General features: G+C 36.3%; 1 protein-coding gene across 1 annotated transcript in view; it reads right to left on the bottom strand.

Annotated features, from left to right (window-relative positions):
* Window positions 1-24014, bottom strand: part of csmd3b (CUB and Sushi multiple domains 3b) — a 356525-nt gene that overhangs the window by 118346 nt on the left and 214165 nt on the right. The window contains exons 8-11 of the mRNA XM_055053697.1: window positions 23269-23356; window positions 21797-21921; window positions 11640-11761; window positions 361-464 (exon numbers count right to left, since the gene is read on the bottom strand). Of these exons, the coding sequence (XP_054909672.1) occupies window positions 361-464; window positions 11640-11761; window positions 21797-21921; window positions 23269-23356 (439 nt within the window). The remainder of the gene's footprint in view (window positions 1-360; window positions 465-11639; window positions 11762-21796; window positions 21922-23268; window positions 23357-24014) is intronic.

Raw genomic sequence — 24014 nt, 5'->3', positions numbered from 1 at the left:
AATAGCTTGAACATACTATACTGGAACTCAAAGATATGAATAACACTTTAACACATTTAAGCATTTTGAGTGAACTTACAGTGCTGTTTAAAACTAATGCAATAAAGATATACAGTTTAAAACTTCTCCAAAGTCATTGAACAGTCAAAATCAAGTTACTTTTTATGCATTTATGAATAATCTTTAAAAAAAAGAATCACACATGTTCCATGAATCAAGTTGCCAAAAAACTGAGCAACTTAAGTAATTAAAATTAAAATCTTTAATTAAGACTACTTTAAAAAAATAGCACAAAAAGTGAAATGAATAATATTAAGCCAAGAAAATTACATCATATTAAGAGGATGACATAATACTTACACCTGAAGTATAGTTGTAGGATCTCCCACCTCTCCTCCATCTCCTATAGTCAGAGTGTCATAAGCTATCTCCAGGTCAAACTCCTCAAAGTTGATTTGAATCACCTAAGACAAAAAAAAATAAATGCATTCAAATTTTAGTTCAAAGAAATAAAGCAAATAAAGTCATCTTTACAGGTATTTTTTATATATTTTTTTATTTTGTTGACCATTCAATGCACTTTTGCAAAGTAGCATTCACCCATTCTCACACAAACCTATTATGTTCCTATTTCAAAGACCCCTTGCTGTCTCGTGTTGGGGAAAGTTGAGCCACCTATTCACCAGACGACTATTCTTCCCCAACACGTCTAGACATTTCATAAATATAAAGCTCTGAAAGAGGCATTTCTAATGTGATTTTAAAAGCTACACTCGAACTTCCAATTATTGTCATAGTACATCAGATCCATCGGTTTTGAGGTTGATTGCTTTGTTGTCTGAGTCATGTTTCTACACAATAGCAGAAGATACCCACAACATTTAAACCCGCAAATCTGAAAAATGTAGTTGTCCCAGCGTTCCATGTCATTTTAATTGTATTATTACATCAGTGCCACTTCTTAATCTATTGTTTTGACTGATTCTGAGAATTATTTCCAGAATAAGCAGTGTTTCATCTGCTTGTAAAATCAGGTCCATGACTTTGGTCAGAATGAAACATAAAAACTCATCTGACTAAAACATACTAATTTAAACTACAATGTCAATGTCTCAGGAAAAACTGTGCTCATTATTTTTCTAATTCCACAGGTTAACATGAGTTCCCTGTCATATAATGTGCATCTGTCTCAAACGCCCAAAGATGTGTCATGTGAATTTCTTTATAAAGATTGAAGAGAAGCACCTATGTTCAGCAGTCAGAGCTGTGAGAAACAGCACACAGCTCAAAAGTCTGATCAGAAATTATTAAACCACACTTCTAGTTTCATCTAAGACCAGAGAGAAACACATTTGGCAGAAGAGAAGAGAGAATGGTGAGAGATTTGACGAAGCGAAAGGAAGAAGATGGAGGCAGATGGAATTGGGAGGACAGAGGAAAAGAGCAATGTGGGGGAATAATGAGAACATCTTTGATGCTCTGAGAGTAGAGGTTGAGAATATTTCAAACTTGAATTTTGACCTGGGCCTCAGGGAAGATTAAAACCTCCTTTACCTCCTCCTTCCCTTTGCCTTATTTCAGATTTCCTGATTCAATATTCTGAGGCTGGACCTCAAAAAAATCTAAAAAAACATTATACGGGTTCCTTTTATTTCTGTAATGCTAACACTGAGCACTGAATTTATTTTTGACAAGCATTTCAGTGTCCTTTTTATTTATCTATTATTAATCGAAATGCTAATTATCTTCCTTAGATTTTGTCTAAGCACTTTTCTGTTAATTTACGTGCACCAATCTGCTGAAGTTGCTCTACTTAAAAAAAAAAAAAAAAAAAAAAAGCACAAATAAAAAACAATTCACTCTCCAATATGTGCTCATTTACTTTGCTTATTTTTGGAAAGGTTGCCTGATTGGTTTCCATTTTCCTGTTTTTATTTCCTTCGTCAGTTTTCTATTTGTGGTCTCAGCAGATTTTGCCTTCATAGGACAGTAGATCTAAAAGTAGATCTACATAGAGATTAAGATGTCAAATCAAAGGAAACTTGATCGTTAAGTAAGGGTGAAGATCAGAATGAAATGTTTTATCTCAGGAGCACTACAAGAGCCTTACACCTAAAGAAGTCATAAACACACAGGTCCATCTCTACAAAAACCTTAGTGATAAACATTCTCTAGACAACATGCTGGTACCAAATGTCCTCCCCTAGATGACAGCATGTGTACCTTCAGCTTGACAAACTGTTGGCTTTAGTTTCTAACATCTATATCTCAACAATACTTCTTAGACTCTGTGTGGGGTTTGGGTCAGGAGAGTTTGAATGATAATGAAGAACAGTACTGATACTTTTTGAAGTGTGGGCAGGTGACAGATTCTGCTGGAAAATAAATTAAATATATCCAGTTTATCCATGGGGGAAACATGACATCCTCTAAAACTTCCACTGATGGCTGCGTCGAGAACTTGGACTTGAGAGAATATAGTGTGAACCAATACCAGTAGAAGGCAAAGCTCTTTGAAAGTCACTAAACATGGAAACGTCACACTAAACTTCTGACAGGTTGTTGCAAGCTCCACTTTTCCTCCAGACTGCAGTAGAGTCTTTTTACTTATTATCTTAGGTAAGTAAGCTTCTGATGTTGCTGGTTCAGGAGCGGCTTCATGCAAGGAATGTGACCATTTTGGCTCATAACCTGAATACATCTGTGTGTGGTGGCTATGAATGACAGCCATAGCCATACAATTGTGAACCCTCAAGTTGTTGTGCACATTTTCTACCAAATTTGCCCTTCCACTCAACTTACCAAAAACATAAAGCTAAAAATTGCTGTTTATGCCTTGCCCTCCCTGGCTAAGAGACCGTTTGATGGATGACAATCTCTATTACTTGCATAGTCCATTATATAAACAAAGAACTTCAAAATTATATATCATTTTGTATTGGTCTTGAGTAATGATTAAGCATTCTGAAACTTAGCAAACATTTTAGAACTAAGTGTTCAAAGCATGTCAATCTGTGAGTAATGACTGCATATTTAGTTCAAGTTTGACTTTTGAACTATATTAATTTACTTTATACTGATGTTAGGATTTATTTAAATGGTTTGGTGGCATATTCTGGACATAAATTGACATATCTAAATGTAACAAGAAATTTATCAGTAACTGAAATATTACTTTAAAGTTAAGCCAAAAGTGTCCTCTGGAGGTGTAGTTATTGTGATTATGTTTTCCATACCAGTTCAACTCTTTCCTTCTACCCTTGTTTGTTCATTAATGTTGTTGTATTAATTGGTAAATGCATAAACAAGCCATTACCTTTTTGACTTATGCTCAAATTTACAAGTCCACTTGCACAGAAGCATATGTTGTGTGGGATTTTTGTGCAGAAAGTCTTACTAAATCATTAGGGCTTGTCAAAATGCAACTTGTAGACTTTAGTTTTATTTTATGCACCAGAGAATGAAACAAAGCCCTGGAGAGTTGCACAGTGTTTCTGTCTATATCCTTTAATATATTATTTCAAAAGCTTCAACTCCACACTGTGTTCCACTCGTGTAGTTCATATCTTGCAATAACAGTGTAAGAAAGCTATGGTGCTACAGCTGACCTTTAATAATCTGGCTGGAATCAAGAAATTTTGACTCATCTAAGTGTACATAGATGTCATTTAGCAAAAATCTGAGCCCAGTGTAGGCAGATTGGAAATCGCAACAACCCATATGGGATACTGATAAATAACCACTGAAAATCCATGGAATATAAAACACCAGAGGCAGCAGGCGCTTTACAGCTGACCTTTCAGTTACGGCTATAAGAGTTGCAATCATCTACAGCAATATGTGAAAAATAACTGAGTTTTAAACAGAAAGTTATTTCTTTAAATTCTTTTGTATTGTGACATGTCTATACAAAACATTTAATATTCATAGATATGAATATTAAATAAATGTTTGACTTTCAGTAATGCATTTGAACAGTCATTTTTTGTACTTCAGTAACTTAAAAAAAAGTGCACAAATTCAAGTTCAGATTTTGTCAACAAGCTTACACATCTATATGTGTAAACCTTTAAAAATATTTATATGAATGTTCCTCACTTTGATCACAGGCACAAAAATGTGAATGGCGGATTTTTTAGGAGGATATTTCACTATAGTTCTTGTAAGAATTGGTGCAGCTGATTTAAAATTGTTGGATTTCTTTTTTTTTTTTTTTGCAGCCCTTGTGGTAATAAGGGTCACTTATTACTTTGATAGGAAATCAGAAGAGAGAAGGCGGGGAAAGACATGCGGCAAAGGAACCAAGAAGAGGAGTCAAACTCAGAACGGCTGAGTTGAGGTCTAACCCTACGTATACGAGGCACCAACTCTCCCCACTGTCCACCTCAAACAGTTGGATTTCTGACCTTTAAGAACATCCCACAAATTTTCCAAGAGAGTTGAGGTTGAGGCTACACAGTAGTAATTGTGTTTTATACACCAGTTTGACATGTATTTGAAATTTCTGTCCTGTTGGAACATCTCACTGTGTCCAGATTTCGACCACCTATTTATTGATTTCAGGCAAGGTTGAAGGATTCTGAGTTCTTAGTTTTTAGAACAGTAAGTCCTTCATGTTTCCATACGTCTTGTCACTGAGGCCAAATGACAATTTGTCAAACCATATAATTGTTCCTCAGAAGTCATTTAACTTGTTTACATGGTCCTCTGCAGACAAGTTTAAATGTCTCAATTTAAATGTCTTAATTTTTTCTTTCGTTGCTCACACACTTTCAGTCCATGGCTATGTGAAACAGCACTGAAGCAGGATTCAGTTTTGGAGATTTCAAATCTTTATAGGCATCAGTGAGAGAGAGTTTAGGGCATGATGGCTGAAACTTGTACATAACTTGGTGTTATACAATTGGTTTTGGAACAAATAAATCAGACTAACATTAAATTTATGTGTCACTATTCAGTGGATGCAAGATCAAAGAGCGGTTCAAATGATTAAAAGCAACAAAGTAATGTGATTTCCATGCATTTTTGCATTTCTTTAGTTAAGTAATGCAGAGTGTTCTGTAAATCTGTAGATGTAGTTTTATTCCAAATAAAGAACTTTAAAAAGGAAAGACTTTGTTTCTCAATCCCTTCTCATTAATACTACTTAAACAACTTTCTTATAAATTACTCACACAGTAAACCCAACAGAAATCTTCTGAGATCCATTAAGCAACACTTTATTAAAACAGCAAGAGTTCCGTAAAAGGCAACTGCAGGGGATTGTTTTCACATTGTTGTCTAACCCTTAATGTGAAGTGCCCCAAACTTGACACAGTTTGTGCTTTTATTACCAAAAAGGAGAGCGAAATTAATTAAGGGCAGTGAAACAGACTTTGTGATTACAAACAAATCTGCATAACAAACATAAAACAAGATCCCCATCAATGGTATTCATACCTCAAACATTTTCACATTTTGTTGCATTTCAGCCTTTAATGCCAATGCATTTTTAAAATGTTATGCAATAGTCAAATAAAAGGCATTATTGCTATCGAACAGTGGGATGAACATGAATTTGGATTCAGTCTCTTAACATGTTAAGAGCCATTTTATTGCAATGAAAGATAGCTGCTGCACTTCATCTTTAAGTTATGATCCCCTCCTTCCTTATTTGGCCATTCTTCTTTGAAAAATCAAGCTTAAACTGATTGAAAGGTAGACATTAACTTTCAAGTCTTGCCCAAATTCTCAATGGGAATTGTTCATTGTTCTGCAGAAAGGTAAACCTCCACCTCTGCCTCAACTCTCTGGCAGCCTCAAACAGTTTTCCTTCCATGATTGGCCGCATGTGGCTTCTCTGACAAACTGGCAAACTTTAAGAACCCTCACAGAAAAGCTGCTTTATGCTAAGAATGCAACCTTCTTTATTAATTGGGTGACTTCTGAAGGCAATTGGTCCCCCTCAATTTTATTTAGGGATGTCAAAATAAAAGTTGATCATGCAAGTGAAAATATTTATTAGATTTTTGTTATCCCAAAAAAAACCATACATTCTTCTTAATCATAATTATGGCATTTTAACTATGTACTATTTTATGTAGGTCTATCACACAAAATACACCAGTATTTGTGCCAGTAGCGTAAATCATTTGTGAAAAATTGCAAGGGGTTTGACGATATTTCCAAGGCGCCGTAATTTACAGCGCTATTTGTCCACACATACTGAATGAAGATGAAGCAGAGTCTGTTAAGTTTTCTCCTTGCGTGCATCCTTTACATTGCATAATTATGCCTCACTGACACTTTTCACAGAGCATTAAACTCAGCTAGGGTTTAACTACTTTTCACAGAATCCTTGTGTGCATATACAGTTGTCTCTGAAAATGCTGCACTGAAGTCAACTTTCTTTTTCTTCTTGTGTGGTAGGTAAAAATGAATACTTCATATGTCAGTGCTGTCCTAATTGGCTGGTGTTTATGCACCCATTTCTCAGTTTGATTTTTTTGTCATGTTTGTGTCATATTCTACCTTGCTAATACCCCCTTGGTATCTCTCTTCCTAATTGGCTGCTGTATACTATCTTGCTACTCATGTATGGCTCCAAGCCAATCAGTTTCTGTGTGATAAAGAACTTACTTTGGCTGTCGTGCAGAAAATGAGGCGAGCGAGGCTCCTCCCTACTCATAGCATTATAAAATGTGGGGATTTCTTGAATATTACTGTTATCGTAGGAATATATATAATGTCTGCTGAGTCAAAGAGCCAGCGATGTAAAGTGGACATCGTCAGGGGTGGTCGAACAGCTGTTCATCTGTGACAGCTTTACAGCAAACTCCTTGCTCCCACTGATCGTGTTTTGGCCGAGATGTGTCATTGTGAGGAGACTTGGGCTTTAGGCGATGAAGACTGATGGCTAACAACCACCGCTGCTTCATGCTTCGTCTGCTGCTTCTATTTTACTGAGCTGAATCTACCAGGTTCCTTCGTTCTGGATAGCAACTTTGAGCAGGACGCAGAGGTAAAAGGCACCACTGGATACAGTTGGTATGCAACTATGAGATTAATACATTTGGCTTATGACAAATGTATTAATGTGGCACCTAAAACGCTGTTGAATAACATCTAAAGAAAATCATAGCAGGAATTAGTTTTAATAGACCTAAAAAGGTTACTGATTCAGCTTGAAAGTCCCGGCTTGGGAAGTAATATACATAGAGCGCTCAACAACTGCATGAGTATATGGCCTTTGCACATGGTGCGACTAACCAAGTCACTGTGCTCCAATTTGATCAAATTCTCTAGAATTTGATCAAATTCCCTAGAATTTTTATTTTAAAAAAGTTTTCAGCACTTAATTTTTCTAATACTTACCCAAAAGTTTTATTTCAGATGAGTCTTGTGAAACAGCTCCCTATTTTAGTGCCAAACTTTAGTAACCATGCTTAATGCATAGTCACATTTTATTTCAGAGCTTACACACTACACACACAAGGGTGCCAAATCCTCATTGACTCAGTATGCAAGTAAGCAAAGAAAAATTTGGCCTGTGTCCAAATGAAAGAATTTTCTCCTTCCCTTTTCCTTTTTTTTTTGTAGCTGCGGTGCATCTCCATCACCAAAAGAAGCCCTGGGCAGCTGGTCGAATCACCTTTATCAAAACACACTACCGCATGGATCAGGATGACTGTGTACTAGCCAGTACATATATGAATACTAATGCAAAAAGCTTCATCTAGAATTTTTGCATCAGTAAGGCCTTTCGTTAACACTTTAAACCATGTATGCTTCAAAAATGATTTGGAGGAAGCAAAATAAGACGTAAAATCAAGGGGAACGTAGTGGAATACATTACGAGAAGCAACCAGAAGACAGAAACAAAAGGAAAAAAGGAACAGAAAGGAAAAGAAAATTCGAGTAATGGTCACCCTGTCCTACTCTCCCCAAGGTTAAACGAGAACAGGATAGAATGAATTGGCTCTAAAGGCTCATTCTGCCAAAACTAAATGAAGCAATAACATCACAGAGCTATAGAACTCCATTAACACTTAACCTGCAAAGGAAGGAGCCGAGGAATAGATTGACAGAGGAGGAGAGGAAAAGAAGAAATAAGGCTACCAAGACATATAGAGGAAAAAAGGATATGCTACCAAACTTTGCATCTTTTTATCTTTAGGGTATAAGCAGACACCGAGACGTGTGTAAATAGGTGCAATGGGCAGAGACATATCCATAAAACAGTATAAAACAGATTTCACCCTTTACTCGCATCCTGCCTCCTGCCTGCTTTCTGTCTTTCTTTATAGTAATTTAATGGTTTCAGCCTGAGCTCTTTAATGAAGAATCTGGGTAATTCTAAGGACAGAGCCTCTGGGAGTGCAGAGGGAAGAGGGCTGTACAAGTTGAAAAAGAGAGAAAAGGATAATCAAAAAGCGTATAATGAAAGAAAAGGAGAGTGAGACAAAATAGCAGGATGCATTTGAAATAAAAAAAAATTGAATGCAGTTACTTTTGGATACATGATCAGTTGAGATTTCTCCATACTATATCCCACTTGCGCGAAGCCCTGTCCACCTCTCATCAACCTCAGACTTTTATCTGGTTGGCTTTCCCTCCCCACTGAACATCAAGTGACCACCCTCCAGTCTGCTAAGCTGCTCCTCATTCTTTCCTTATTGTTCTAATTGAGAACAGATTTTTAATGCAAGCATGCCAGATAGTCCCCACTCCTATTCAGTTTTGGCAGGTGTTCCTTGCTTTTTACCTGTTGTTTACATGCCAGTTTCCTACTGTGTATTTGTCTTCTGCCACCTGCTCAACATGAGCCTGGCTTGTTAAAAACTAAATTATTTTTTGTACCATATCATGCCTCTGTTTCCTGTTGGGTTCCATACCTAACAACTTCCTGTTCTGCACAAACATTTGAGCTGTGATTAAGTTTTAACACATGAGTAATTATGTTGTTATACACACTAAAACCATCTCAGTCTCAATTGTAGCAAAACCCACAACTATTGTTCAATTATAAATGGTCGTAATCATGTTTTTATTGTCTAAGCCAAAAAATAGAAAGGGCAACTGTGAATGATCAATATTTTTCTCATTACCTGAATGGAGTGTGCTTTCAGATGAGGAGCAGCATTAATTTTAGTGAAATATATCACTAATTACTTTTCCTTGTTGAACCCAAGATGTTCACATAATTTTTTAATTCCAAATGATGGGTTCAAGTCCAAAAAGAGCAAGTGAACTTTTAAGGGGAAACTACAGAGCAACTCTGTAGTCTTTTCCCTTTAAGTCTCAGGTCTTATTGGGGTAATTCCAAATTATGACTTGGCTCTAGAGAGGCAAGTATAAATCAAGTCAAATTTCTTTCTCCCTAAGTCAGATCTTATGGCCTAACTGGGACCAATCCAAATCTTGAATCTTTTACTCCATGTCCAAACTAAGTTTGAAGTCTTGCTGCAACAAATGTTCAAATCCTGGTAAGAAATAAATCATAAGAATTAACTAAATGGAATGTTAATCAGTTGGACGTTTTTTTTTGTTAGTTTACCAGAAAGTTTTCCGCAGAAACTTCTTAAATGTATATTGTGATCTAAGAGGATACGCAGCAGGGAAGACGGTCTATCCAGGAAAACGTAGAGAAAAGGCTATAATTGCTATCCTACTGGCAAAAGAGGCTTGAACAAAATAATAACAACAGGGGTCCTGGTACTTAAGTCAGTAGTAGCTGCAGTGCAAACTAAAAGTGCAACTAAAAGCATTCTAGCTCTCTCCAAGATCCTATTACAAAGCGCTTTGGTTTAATACACAATAGTTGCAATGTTTCTAATTAGTAAAAGCGTTTCATTACTTGTGTGTAGTTTGTGCTTTAGATGTTATCCACCATACACTTGATGTTATTCCCATTTAAATATAGTGCTGTCCAAAAATATAGACCCCTATAAACTTTTGCTTTGAAGAAATGACATTCAAGATGAACTTCACTCCATATGGGGTATGATTCAGTACAGCACATGACCTGCTGCCTACATGATGTGTGAGAAAAGCCATGCATAGGACTCAGTGGTGCGGATGATGTGGAGATGATACAGTATGTCACATACCAGTTCTTCATACGGTCGTGTGGGTAAAGTACGATATAATGCACTGATGTAGCTGACGATTATTTGGTCTTCATTTTATGTCATTATGTCCATTGCCATTTAAAATACATATACATTAATTTTATGTACCGGTATGTATGTAAGTTGCAGACACATACGCATATATGCATACACACCACGAACAGAGCGGGAGGCATTAGTAACGTAGCCTTCAGCAGTCACATACACAGCATAGCCTTCAAGACAGAATGTATTGCTGTAGGCCATAAACCAGAGGCCTTGGGCAGTGACAGAGAGCGCTGTGTGTGGGAGTTTCGGAGGGGAGGAAGAATTAGAGAAGAGAAGCTTTTTTGGTGAAAAGCAAAGTCCCTAAAAATGTGTGTTTTTTTTGTTTTTTTTTTTTGTTCAGAGGGTGAAAGAAAGCAGATGGATTTATACTCCCTCATATACAGCATTGTTTTGAGTGTTTGCGCAAATGTGTAAGTACAGCTCCATCATGCTGATGCAGGTGTTGCCCTTGACGACAGTGCAGTCGCCAAAGGGAGCTAGAGTCAAACAAGGATGTGCCTCAGAATACCAATCAGATATCTCCTGAGAGAGAAAAGGGCCAATGGCAGATACCTATCTGGCTTTCAACCCATCCCTGCTTCTTTGTGGGGATTAAATGATCTCACTGAGTTAGAAACCGATATCTTTTGAGCATTTGCTGCTCCATCACCCTAAATCTCTTTAGTAAAAAAAATGTAAAAATTAACTTTGTAAAAGATCTGATTTTCATTTCAGTTAAAACTAAATTTAATGCATCGTGTTTTAGATAGTTATTAAAGGCATAGCCTACTTAGCTCTAAGAAACATGCTTAAAATTGAATCCACCCATCGCTAAATTTCATGGAGGTTCCAATCTTGATCAGTCATTGGTCCTCATGCAAGTTAATATTCCTCAAGTTTGACTCCCACTTATCTTGGCCAGTAGGCATGAAGACCTCATTTTGGTGACAGATGTTATCTTTAACCCACAGCTACCATAAATGACTGTAGTACCATCTTCAAAAATGTTCCAGATAGGCACTCAAGAAAACTTTGGAATTGTTTCAGTCGACCTAAATAATTTTGGAAAGAGGTGCGTCAAATTATGCAAATTATACAGGTCAAACACTAAACATGTTTAGTGTTTTAGTGAAATACTAAACATGACATGTTTAGTGTTTGACCAATCATCATTCATAAAAGATGCATTATAACACCTTATTTATACAAATGCTCAACCTGTTTTCTTTAAGTCTTCATTTTATTACCCAGAGTTAGATGGTTTACCAGCAAAAAATAAAATAAAAAAAATCCCACAATTACTGGAAAAACCGAACTACATGAAAAAGCAAGCTCAAGTTCAAAGACGTATGTAAAAGGACCATTAAAGTTTCTGATCAAGTTCACCTTAAAGATAAGAAGGTAAGTTTTCCTTGAAATCAAAATATGCTATGGTTGAGCTAAAGCTGAGCTAAATTATTATTGCTTCATATACTAAATCAAAACAAATAATGGCGTTCTTACCTTATTTGGGTTTGATGCTGTAATTATCCACACACACTGGGCATTGCTCTCATATTGAATTGGAAAGTTGGGAGATGTAAAGGTCCCTGATGGCCCCTGAAGATTACTGCCACACGTCTTTGCTATAAAAAGAAAAGAAAAAAAAGGACATATTGATCTTGTCATCGGTGAGAACTGTAGATTTCGCCAAGACATTAGCAGAAAGCTATTGCACAGAGTCACCACAATACCGGGCATTCTCAATTACCTTTCTAATTAACACATTTAGGTGACGCTTAGCCCAAGACTCTAACAGTGAAAAACAGAAAGCCAATTCGCATAATTTGAGGGTCAAAGCAGAAGTTCAGTGACAAACAATTAAAAATGACATCAATGCAGCTGAGAGCTGGAAGGAATGAGTGTGTGAGTTCAGGAAGTGAAGAGAAAAAAGAAGATAAGACTCAAGTAGGGAGAGGAACAGAAAGAGGAACAGAAGGTCACATAGATGTTATTGATACTGTCAGCAGCATCTCCCTGGATAACATTACTTAATTGGAAGCTACTGGGTGTGAAATACCACAAGATTAGCTGGAGTTGTGCTGTTGACTGATAAAGACATTTGCCAGCTATTTATTCCAAACATCTATTGAAAGTAAACAATTTCTGAGCAGGAATGTAATTGTGTTCACTTCCTGAGTTGTATGTCTAAACACAAACTGTAAGTTTAAAGACAAAACCACTTTGAGAGACTAACAATGGCATCAAAATGAACAAATACTTCCTATGTGTTAATTAAAGCATGATTTTCTACAGATGTGTAAAATTGTATTTGGAATGCCAGGCTTTACGATGTAAAGCCATGCAAAACCTCAAACAGCGACACTTAGTGTTACATTCAGTGGGGTGTTTAAAACGACACATGCTTGGTGTTCGATAAACCAACTAAGCCTTCATTAGGCTTTGTTCTCTGACTGGATGTGACAGAGAAGCTGCTTGTCTGTCCTTGGGTCGTCCTGTTAGACTCGGGAGGTAATTTTCTGGTTGGTTTGAAGCAGAGTTTGCTCTTTAATGAGTTTGTTCAGCAGCAGGTCATAAGAATACATACAGTCACCGTACACAGAGAGAGAGAAACCAAACAACATTATCTTTTGTACATACGTTCAGTATAAACATGAACAGGGTCAAAACATATCCCTGAATAATACATTTAATAGGCTTTCAGTGCCATGAAAATGTGACTCCATTTAAGAACAAAATTTTTTAAATCTTTTGTTCTCTTGAACAAATGTAAGTATTAGACAAAGACACATTTCGACTACTCTCTCAAACCACTTCAAATCCACCAAAATACAGACTTTTATGTACTCTCTCTCCCATGATCACTGTCTATGCTGCCACTTTTACTTAGTGGTCAGTGAAGGAAAGGAGGGGAATGAAAGAATCATACTGCAGTTTGTTTGCAAGAACGTTTTTTCATTGTGTGTGTAATGGAGTGTGTCCAAGAGGCGCTGCATGAGAGTGTCAAAACAAGTACAAGTCCTTTTAGAGAAAAACTGATATCACTTGCGAGTGTCTCTTAGCTTGATGCTTGAATTCCCTGTCTGTGCCCCAGCTGAGTCTTGTTTCTATAATTCTCGTTGCAACTTTGACTGACCTTCCCTCGTCTTCGGCTGGTTGCGATTTATACTCTAGGAGATACCATGGTGATAAATTGTGCATGCGCATGCTTGAGTTAGACGAGGTAAATGATTCATCTGTGTGCCTCCAGAAACTTTGTGTGCCTTTGTAAGTATGCGTGCGCTTTGACAGCTCAATCAGCGTATCCTGAACAAATGGCTGACCCATCACTGTGCCAACAGTAAAATGGGCACTATGTTGCTGCAGTGACACTGCAGAGAGAGTTATCACTAAAATTACCAGAGAAGATAACATCCTATAATTTATATTAAAACAACATCGATTTATTCAGCACTTGAATGCCATTTAACTTTTCTATTCAGAACTTTCAGCCTTTTTTTTTGCGGCCGTTAAAGTATTTTGCATATTTTGATGACTGTCTTTACTGTCAAAAGACATTAAGTTTAAGCTGGAAGTGTACATTCACATTTTTATTTTCACCATCCGACGATTAATGAGACCAAACTTCTCCTGTTTTAGGTTAGATAGATAGGTTAGAAATAATCTATTTCTATTTATCAAATTGAAATAGATTATTTCTGTTTGATAAACGCCATGTCAGTGAGAGAAAAGATGTAAAAGATTTATTTATTAAATTGTTTGAAATCAGAAGTGTGCACACAAGTTCTCAGTATTTGGTATCAAAGTGTTTAAACTTTATGAATCAAGAAGAACCTTTTGGATATCCTGTCATAAGTTCAAGCTCAATTCTTTTAGAATATTATTAGTTTTAGACCAAGTAAGACCAATTAGTTCAGACTTCTCCGTCTTCAGAAAAGGTAGCTTTTCGGTTGGATCACAATCAAAAACAGCAATATTAAAAAAAAACACAGTAAATGGCACACAATTATCAACTTTAAAAGAGCTAAAAGATAATTTGTTATTGAAAGCGAATAAAAAAAGTTTTCTCAAAACAAAATAAAAGTTTTTTATCATTGGTGGGCTTCCTTCCAATCACCTGTTTTGCATCTTAATTAAATACTTTTAGTTTATTTTGTTGTTTTCAGTGAAAACCTTTCCCAAGATTCCTTCCCTGACATTGGGCCTGTTTGTGAGCAAAGCAATAGCCCCAAAATAGGACTTGCAATGCAGTTAGTTGGTGAAAACCAATTGACAGGAAAACAGTGATTTCATATGGAGCCAAATTTTACTTCCCTGCCTCTTTATGCGGACATTGCTGCTCATTAAAAAGGGACAGTAGTAATATTTAACAAGCTGCTTTTGCCCGCTGTGTCAAATACACCAATGCCAAAGGATACTTCCATTTCTATGTCTTAGAGACACTCCAGGCTTAGATGAAACAAAAGTGCTTTTGCCCAGAGAAGGAAAATAGAAAGATCTAACTTGGATTTACTCTTTTTCTTTCCTTCTCTTCATTATCTGAAACTGGCTCACTGTTTTATGGGCTTGAAGCTACAAGAGCAACATGACTTTCAAAGAGCTGATTTATTCCAGATGAAATTAAAATGTTTTATAAGACCTGACTTTTATCAAAAGCACACTGTTAAGATTAAATGTATTGTTTTGACAGGTACATTATAGACAAGACCAATGAGCCCATTCTGATGACTAAAGTTCCACATTTCATTTTCTTTAGACTCCAAGGAAAGCCCCGAGGACTCTCCTTCTTCACCTGACTAACTCACACAAGCTAGTGACCCACATAAACAGTTTGGAAGTGAACCAAAATTAAATGAGGTTTCAAAGTAAGGATTGCTGTGCCAAAGTCTCCCATAATGTAGCTCCAATGCCCTTGCTCATTTTTCTCCAAAGTTTTGTTTTATGGCTTCATAGCATTACTAACGTGCCCCCATAAACACTAAAAACACAACTCTGGGAAGGTTTTTAATTTTTAATAGCACCCAGCCACTGTGTTTCAACCGACGATTCTTTTTACCTGTCTAAGCTGCCTTACATTTAAAGGTCTATACTGTGACTTTGCTGCCTCCACAGCAGGATGGCCTTTGTGGTTATTGAATCGTCTCTGCAGTGGAGGCTCAGCTTCAATCATCCATACTGCGAGAGCTGCCGAAGCATACAAAGAACGGTTAACCCTTACGTGCCGTAGATTATCTCTCTGACCCTGCATTCCAGTAAGACAGACTAAAGAAGGCTTCAGGGGAGGAAAATCAAATACAACATAATGTAAAATGTAATCATACGGATGAGTTTTCAAAATGCTCACAGTGTAGATTAAGTCTTTAGTTTGGCATGATAGCATAGAAATGTATCAAGTTGAAAACATTTTTTTATGCATATTTTTCTGTCTGAACCATGGAATTATAAACTTGTTTAGAAACTAATTGATTGGGTTGGGGTTGGAGTGAGCAAAGTGAGTTTTGGCTTTCCAGGGTTTTATTTACTCTACTATCTTAGTGAAATCTCTACCATAGCTACTCCTCAATCAGGTAAGATTAAAAAATGACTTACATTAATCAAGTCGTTTGGGGAATTTATTGTCAGGTCGTTTGAAAGGCGGGATTATTAAATATTCAAGATTTTACTGAATTAACTCAATGAACAAAAATCATTAATCATTTTAGACAAAACAGATACATTTCCATTTGGGTAATATTGTGGATCATAATTAGCTATGGATACTGGATAGAATATTTGCACAAAAACCATGAATTGCCGGTATTGTGTAATAACATTGAAAGACATTCTGAAGGCCTGAAGAAGTAAAGTATAAAGATACTGATGTGGTTCAAAACTTTTTCACAGTCCTGCAATCATTCTCAGTTGATTAAGTTGCTCTTAACTATACACACTTTGGCAAAAGTTTAATCTTAGATCGATAGAGCCATATTCCTGGGATCAAAACTTTGTGCAGGATGTTCAATCTGGTTCCTTTAACAAACTTCCTACAGTAGCAGATAGATTGACCAATGGATACAGCGAATGATTGATGACATCATTAAGGTGGCACACAGCATTGCAGAACCACCCATACTCGTTGGAGGTTTAATGGGCTCACACATATACACACCCACACACAAGTACATGCACGGTCATTTACCAAAGTTGTTGTAAAGTGGCCGAACTCTTTACTTTTCCTTTTTGTCTTTGTCTGTGTACTCAGAAATCAACATGTATGTGTGTGTGTGTGTGTGTGTAAAAGTGGCTAACATGTAGACCTTGTTTGAGTCAGTAGATTCAGCACATCAACTGAACTCCCCTGGAGTTCACACACACAGACACAGACAGAGAGAAAGAGTTGGCTCAGTGGCCTTACCATCTGTCCATTAATCAAGGTGCCACATGGAGCCCCTCTCTCAGTCTCTGTCTCTGCCTTCACTCTCTCTCGTAAAGTCTTAAAGGAGGGAAAACTGGGAACATTACAATTTGATTGCTGCTTTTGTTGTTTTGTTACATGGTTTTTACAATTTCTATTTGCCGTATTGTACCTCATAAAGTGATTACCACTGCAAGCCATCTTTTTTTTTACAAGCTTCCTTTTCTTTCCTTGACATTAACGACTCCTTTTTTAAAAAAGAAATTTCATTTATTTTTATGTTAGTGTTCCAAAAGACAAGCTCAGCTACATAAAAGTGTTTTGACAGAGGTGTCCCTCTAAGAAAGCTTGCAGTTTTCTTACAGATTGCCTCTCTGTCAATGTTATTCATGAGTTTCCTTGTTGGTTCATTGGAAATAAAGGTCAAATCTGAGCAGAGACCAGCTAGAAACAGCCTTCATCTCATTCCAGTTTTATTTAACTCTGTTAAACAGACATGAGTACTTAGGAAAACATGTTTTCGTACTTATGAATAAAATTGTTGACTTTACGACCTGCTGAACTCATTGAAGGCCCTTAAAAATCTGGTATCTTAGCAAAGTCAGAAGAGAAGCCATCTGTCTGTTGGCTTCTCTTCTCACACTGTTTCAAGAAAAATTCATAAGCAGCATCTGGTCACATGGAAAGATAAGAGTCTACACACACTCCTGTCTGTGTAGACGTTTGTCAAAAAACAAAATCACAAATAAGGTAATTTTGTTTTAGATCAATCCGTATCATAAAAACACAGCTTAAAATAAATGCAATGCTGCCAAAATAGATGAAGTACAACAAATTGCTTGTGTTTTTGCAGATTGAGAAGAATGTATCTTTTGGCTTTGCTTTTAGTCAACACTTTGTTCATTTTAATTGAAAGGTTTAAAAGTTTAAAAGTTTAAAAAATATGACTAATTCTAGAGAATTACTGACATGATATTCTAGGTATTCCGCTAGTTTAGAATATCTGTCAAAATATTTATAAAACATAATTTTTTTGACAATACACTCATCAGTTCACATTTTCAGAAGTACAAAAGCTATATGCACTAAATACATGAAATACAATATCAATAAAGATGGAATCCATAAAATACATTTGCATATAATATAATTAGACTTTTTTTTTTCAAATTAAATTCAAGTATATTTGTTCAGTGAGTTTGGGAAAAAAACCCATATTATGGTATATTTTATTTAGTACTTCTGTAGAAATTGGTATACAATATTTGCACATTTGTCAGTTGGCTCACAAAGTTTGAGCCAACTGAAAAAGGCAAATTCCCATTCAATGTTTGAAAATACACAGAAATTTATTAAAAACTTCTTAGGAACATGTTAGTGTGCAATATAATTGCATGATACCAGATTTTACTGCAGTGTGTGATCAGGCAATCTGTTCAAATATTAGCACTTCTACAGCAGCAAGAACAAAGAGTTCACACCTGACCTTCAATTAAGTTTCAAATGACTGAGCGTATAATAAAATGTCCATCATTTTCTCACAGTGTACACTGGAATAGAAACTCTATTCCTGGCAGACTTCCTAAGTTAGAGATCGGAATCAGCTATCTTCTTGAATAATGACACAAAACAGCAGCATATTTGTAGACATCAATGCTGTTTCTCAAACTTCTTAGTCTATTAGTTCCAGAAGAACTCCTTCCCTATGCCTTCAAGGCATCTTTACTTTTGGAATTTCAATATTGGATGTTTGCGCCTAAGGGAAAAAGGTTTAAAAAGAAGAGTGGATTTCATAATACACTCCCTGCTTTTCACATGAAGTAAGTCACCCTCTCCAAAACACTCCACTTCAAGCTTAAAACTGTATATCTAGAGGATATAGCTGCAATTTCTACTGTAGCACAGCATTGTGCTACTCTATTTTCAGCTTCCTCTTCTGAGTGATCCTTTTACATAGCCTAAATAAAGCCCCAGCATTATTGTCAAAAAGATGAGACCCAGGGTTACATGCGTGTTGTCCTTCAAGCAGCCTTAATGTGGTTTCTCTGGGATTCACAGGATTTTTGAAGACAGATCGTTTTTAGTTTCACCAAAGTACAACCATACATAACAATGACATTCTGCAGCTGCAGCAAGAGAAGAATAACAGGTAAAAATACTCCCATTATAAGCGTAAAAGGTAAAGGAAATTTTATTTATATAGCAATATTACTGTCTAAACTGATATAAACAGTCATGTCAATATTTGCAAATATAGGAGACTCAAATGAAACAAATTATAATACTGACCAGTAATACAAAATAGTCTAAAAGTGAAGCCAGAAATACTAATATTATCTCTTTAAAGTGCATATCTCATTATTTCTTTGAGTCAGAAATGTCAAAATCCCCCCCAAAAAACTTTATAAAATACTTAACTCTCAACAGGCCTTTTTTGATGCCTTATTCCTCTTTTTGTCTGTCATAAGAGTTTTAAATAATTATTTGAGTTTGGCCAACATTTATTATGATTTATTTATTTATGTCTTTAAAATTAAGACTTTACATACAGAATGATTATTACATCTTTACACAATGTGAAAAAGCCTAGGTTATGATGTCTTTGCTTTGGAAACTTCTGATAGTTTATCTGAAACACTGAGTTAATTGGAGGCAAGCATGTGGATATATTTTAAATCCAAGACATAAAACGAGAGAAGTTTGGTCAATGTTCCCATTTATGTGGTGGATGAAAACTTCCGGTTTCAGTCGTAATAATCCATTCATCCATCCATTTTCCGGTCACCCTTCTCCCTAATGGGGTTGGAAGGTGCTGGTGCTTATCTCCAGCTGTGTTCCAGACGAGAGGCGGGGTTCACCCTGGACAGGTCGCCAGTCTGTCGCAGGGCAACACAGAGACAAACAGGACAAACAACCATGCACACACACACTCACACCTAAGGAGAATTTGGAAAGACTAATTAACCTGACAGTCATGTTTTTGGACCGTGGGAGGAAGCCAGAGAACCCGGAGAGAACCCACGCATGCACAGGAAGAACACGCAAACTCTGTGCAGAAAGACCCAGGGTCGGGAATCAAACCCAGGACCTTCTTGCTGCAAGGCAACAGCGCTACCAACTGCACTACTGTGCAGCCCCAGCCGTAATAATAATGAGTTAAAATGCAAAACAATTTAGAAATTTAACTCTGACTGGAAGCAGTACAGATCGCTATAGGCGATTTTTTCTGCCAACAACGCTACCTACAAAAAAAATATAAAAATCATCAAAGAATATGAAATAATATGATTTACAACATTTCATTTCCTTCTGTGGTCACTATAGTATTTTTGAATTTCAATTGAATTTGATGCCATTTTTTTCTAATAAATGAGTAAGCATCTTTCATTGCCCACACGTACACTACCGCACTACACTGTGATGCACTTTTCAATACTCACAAAAGGTAACAAGAAGTAGTTTCCAAAATTGTCTTTTGATGCAAACTTATGTCTGCATTGTCATTTTTGAGACTCTAAAGAAGCAAGAGCACCTTATGAAGTATGATGCTTATAACAAATACTGCTGATTTATTGATTTCTTAGCAACAGCCATGAAGGACGATGGTATGCATTGTAAAAGTAGTTTATGTTAGAACTCTGGGGAATAAATGTTTATTTTTTCGCAAAAAAAGATATGCTTTTTGGTTACAGTGGGCCAGAGAAAATGTAATTTTCCAGCAAGGATATTCGTTGACTGGCGCCTCTGTTTTTAGTATGCTTACTATATAGTCTTTCTCCTATTGAGAAAAAAAAAATCCAGAATTTTAAAGCCCCATTCCATCAGTGGACACAGGTAGAAAAATACTTAACTGGCTTTCTTGTGGTAGTTTTATTTAACAATTCATTATAGGGTAAAATGAGTCCCTAACAGTCATTAAAAATAATGAAGAGTCAATCCAAATTATTATTACATATATCTAATAATGAGTTAGATAATAAGCTTCCCTGGAAGGATTAAGCAGAAGCCATATAATAAGAAAGCCATGCTGGATTCATGGGACCTCGGTTAAATTCTTTGAAGAATTGATGCAGTCCTAGTGATATAAACCCGTAGAAGGTCAGGGCACCTGCGTGTCTGGTTCACAAATAAAAATCCCAGGATTTCTGTCAAGGACAGTGTTTAGCTTGTGTCCTTTAACCTAAAGGCAGGAGAGCACAACCCGGTACAAGCGAGGATCCACCCTGCTCAGCTGACTTTGGGCCAAATACTAAAACGCCTCACAAGCTCGGAGTGGTTTCAGATTTTAGCTGCTGCGCTTTTATAAATGTTTAGTAATATACAAAATAATTGACCTTCTAAAGCATGACTAAAGCAGTCTTAAAGTGGAAGAGATGTTTTTTACTTTTTTACAGCTTCTTTTTGCCCTCTTCCCATCCTTCTGAATTTCTTGGTATATAAGACTATACGCAAGTCTTGAGTTATAATTTATTTACTTGCATTTTGCTTCCAAGAAAAAAAAAAAAAAAAAAACATAACATTGTATTTTGGAGTCAACAAAGTGAATCCTAAAGAACTACAATCTGAAATCTTGGCAAAGATCACCCAAAGGCTTATGTGTTTCTCTGCTCCCGTGTCAGGTTTCAGCAAAAATTCACACAGTCAATTGCAAAGTATTCATAACAACTTAACTTTCTCATGGTTTTTAACATTAGAAACCAACATTTTTGTGCATTTTATTGGGACTTTAACAAGACATAATTCTGAAGTATAAGGGAAACAATGCATGGCTTTCAAATTAAAATAAAATTTGCCAAAGCACTGTTTGGAAACCCAACATACCAGTGGCCTTTCTTCTTGTCATAGGCACACACGCATACACTGTGAATATTTTGTTTTACGTTAAATAATGTGTTCCACTACAGTCTTGAGCCAAGTAAGGAAAGAAATGACAAACGACTTTGGCATTTAACATGGCAGACACTCTCCCTCTTTCCCTCTTTCTCACTGTTTGCGTCGCAAATCGGGGCCCACCTATCACTTGGTAAATAAACTTTGAAGTATGTCGACTCGAGAAAATGCAGTGTTCGGAGTATGAAATGATTACACATGCATCACCTTAAAAAAATACAGAGATTTATTCACCAGTGATAATACTGGGCGGATGTTCACAGTTTAATTGGATTGTGTTTGCCTATTCTTTGGTCCTGAGGAACAGCCATCACGGCCTCAATGATGAAAGCACGTCTGGAGTCAGAGAAGGACTGCAAAATCCTGCAAGTTGTACCTTTACAGACTGGTCTGTGGTCACTCCAGGCGGCGAAGACTTCGGCCACTCTCTGGCAGCTGATGGTTTTACTGCCCTGCAGCACGTAGTCCTCTCCACAGCTGAACTGGACTACACTCCCAATGCTAAATCAACACACACAAGAACATAAGTATCACACAGAAAACAAAGATTATGGTAAAATAAAATTAAAATACAGTTTTTTTTTTTTTTTTACCAATGTCTTAATATATGCATATTATAAAATCCTCCCACTTTTGTGATGTTATTGTGACTAATCTGATCAGCTTTTCTGTTAACTTCTTGCTTACTCGGGATACAAAGGCAACAATTTAAAATAGAAAAGAAAACCAAAATCATAATTTTGGATAGAACTGTAAAAAATAACTTTGGATTCAAAGTTTTCTTCTATTTGACTGGAAGTAATATCAACATTTTGGAGAGGCCTGACCAGAATGTCTATTTAAATCGGATAGAATTTGTTAAAGGAATAAAACGAGAGTGATGGGAAGAAGGCCTTCTAAGTTCAAAATCATCAAATTACCATTGAAAACACTGAGTAAGGTAGTTAAGATTGGCTGTCAAGGCAATTTGAAAAAATCCTCTTAAATATTGAGAATGGTATCAATAGTCTGAGTGAGATAGTTTGCTAAAATATCGTACTAGTGATATTTTTTTTAATTATAATTTTTTTTATATATTCAGAGTACTTTTATATTATTTTAGTGATGTGCAATAGATGTCTTATTTCCAATCAGTAACAAAAATTTTAATTGAATTAAATCATTTTGGAATTCGGCCAGTGGTGTTTAAATATACAATCACATATATATTTTAATACTTTAAAACAAATGAAGACGTGACAACAATTGAAGGCTGGATAAGGAATTTCTTCCACAATGAGTTACTATTTAGGAATAGCAACAAAAAGCAGCATTATGGGATTACCAGTCTTCTGCAACAACAGTTAGACGTCATCTAAATGCCAACCGCATTTTCAGTAATTATAGTGGGGAAATGCCTTTAAAATCCCCCAGTCACAACTCTAAACATGGATTTTGCTAAACTCTCCAAGGACTTTTACTGAAACACTGTGGTTTGATCACAGGAAGTTATGATCTGGCTTTTCATCAGCAAGCATTTAAGATAGCTTGATGTCAGACGATTGTTTTCTGGTAGAAATCAATCCGACATGTTTCTGTTCTCTGTTTCACTCTGGTCGATCCCAACAGAAGCAATTTTGTTCATGTATCTTTCTCTCGCACGCTGGTCAAGAGTGTTTTCTTTTAGTTGGTCTTGAAGCCATGTGTCTGCTATGCATTGCGCATTGGCTTGCCTACCAAGATGGCAAGGATCTTTAATTAAATGTTTTTTTTTTTTTTTTTTCTAAGCTACTGCAGTAAAACACACATTTGTTTTTGCAATGGGTACCAATACCTGGCCAAAGTGCTATATCTGCAAACAAATTGTACCTGAAGTCATTTCCATGGCGTTTTCCATTTTCTGGCTCTCCTGGGTCAGGGCAGGAGTTAGACGCCTGTCTGACACCACCTTCGTTCACTAAAAGGAAACCGGGACAAATGGGTCAGAATGGAATAGATAAGACAGTAAATAAGCAGAACTGTGTCCACTTCAAGTTGAGTCTTTGTTTATCTACAGGAGAGGCAGGGAGATCCATGCTCATGCTATTACTAGCCTAAAAAAATCAAATGTTTATTTTCACAAAAAAAAAAAAAAAATCAACAATATTCATATCCAACTGTTGTTATAAATAAATATTTGCAAAAAAAAAAGAAAAAAGAAAAAACAAGAGCACTGAACTGCTTCAGTAATCCTGGCAATATTCTAAAACCATCTGTTTTTGTCATTTAATTGCATTCAGCACTGGTCTTCCTGGGTGTATTTCCACCTCCTTGCTTTTCGTTTTGGAAACCTGCCTGCCTTATCACTTATTCACTTTGGAAGCAACAACAAGCAGATTCGAATAGGAGATAGATGGAGGATACGATGGTTAGGTAGGCAGACAGTGATATTACATTTGATTATGCCAGAAACACTAGAGCTTATATTGACTCTAAGAATGTAATTTACACATCGAAGATGTAGAACACAACAAAAAAAAAATACTTAATTTTACTCAGATCATGCTTAAGTATGAGCTTGATTTTTAAGAAATTAGGTGTTTAATTGCTTATTTCTGGTTTTCACTGACCTTAGA

Source organism: Poeciliopsis prolifica, unplaced genomic scaffold (assembly GCF_027474105.1).
Source record: "Poeciliopsis prolifica strain line A6 unplaced genomic scaffold, Auburn_PproV2 SCAFFOLD038, whole genome shotgun sequence".
Classification (NCBI taxonomy): domain Eukaryota; kingdom Metazoa; phylum Chordata; class Actinopteri; order Cyprinodontiformes; family Poeciliidae; genus Poeciliopsis; species Poeciliopsis prolifica.
This window is presented reverse-complemented; position numbering and strand designations above follow the sequence as displayed.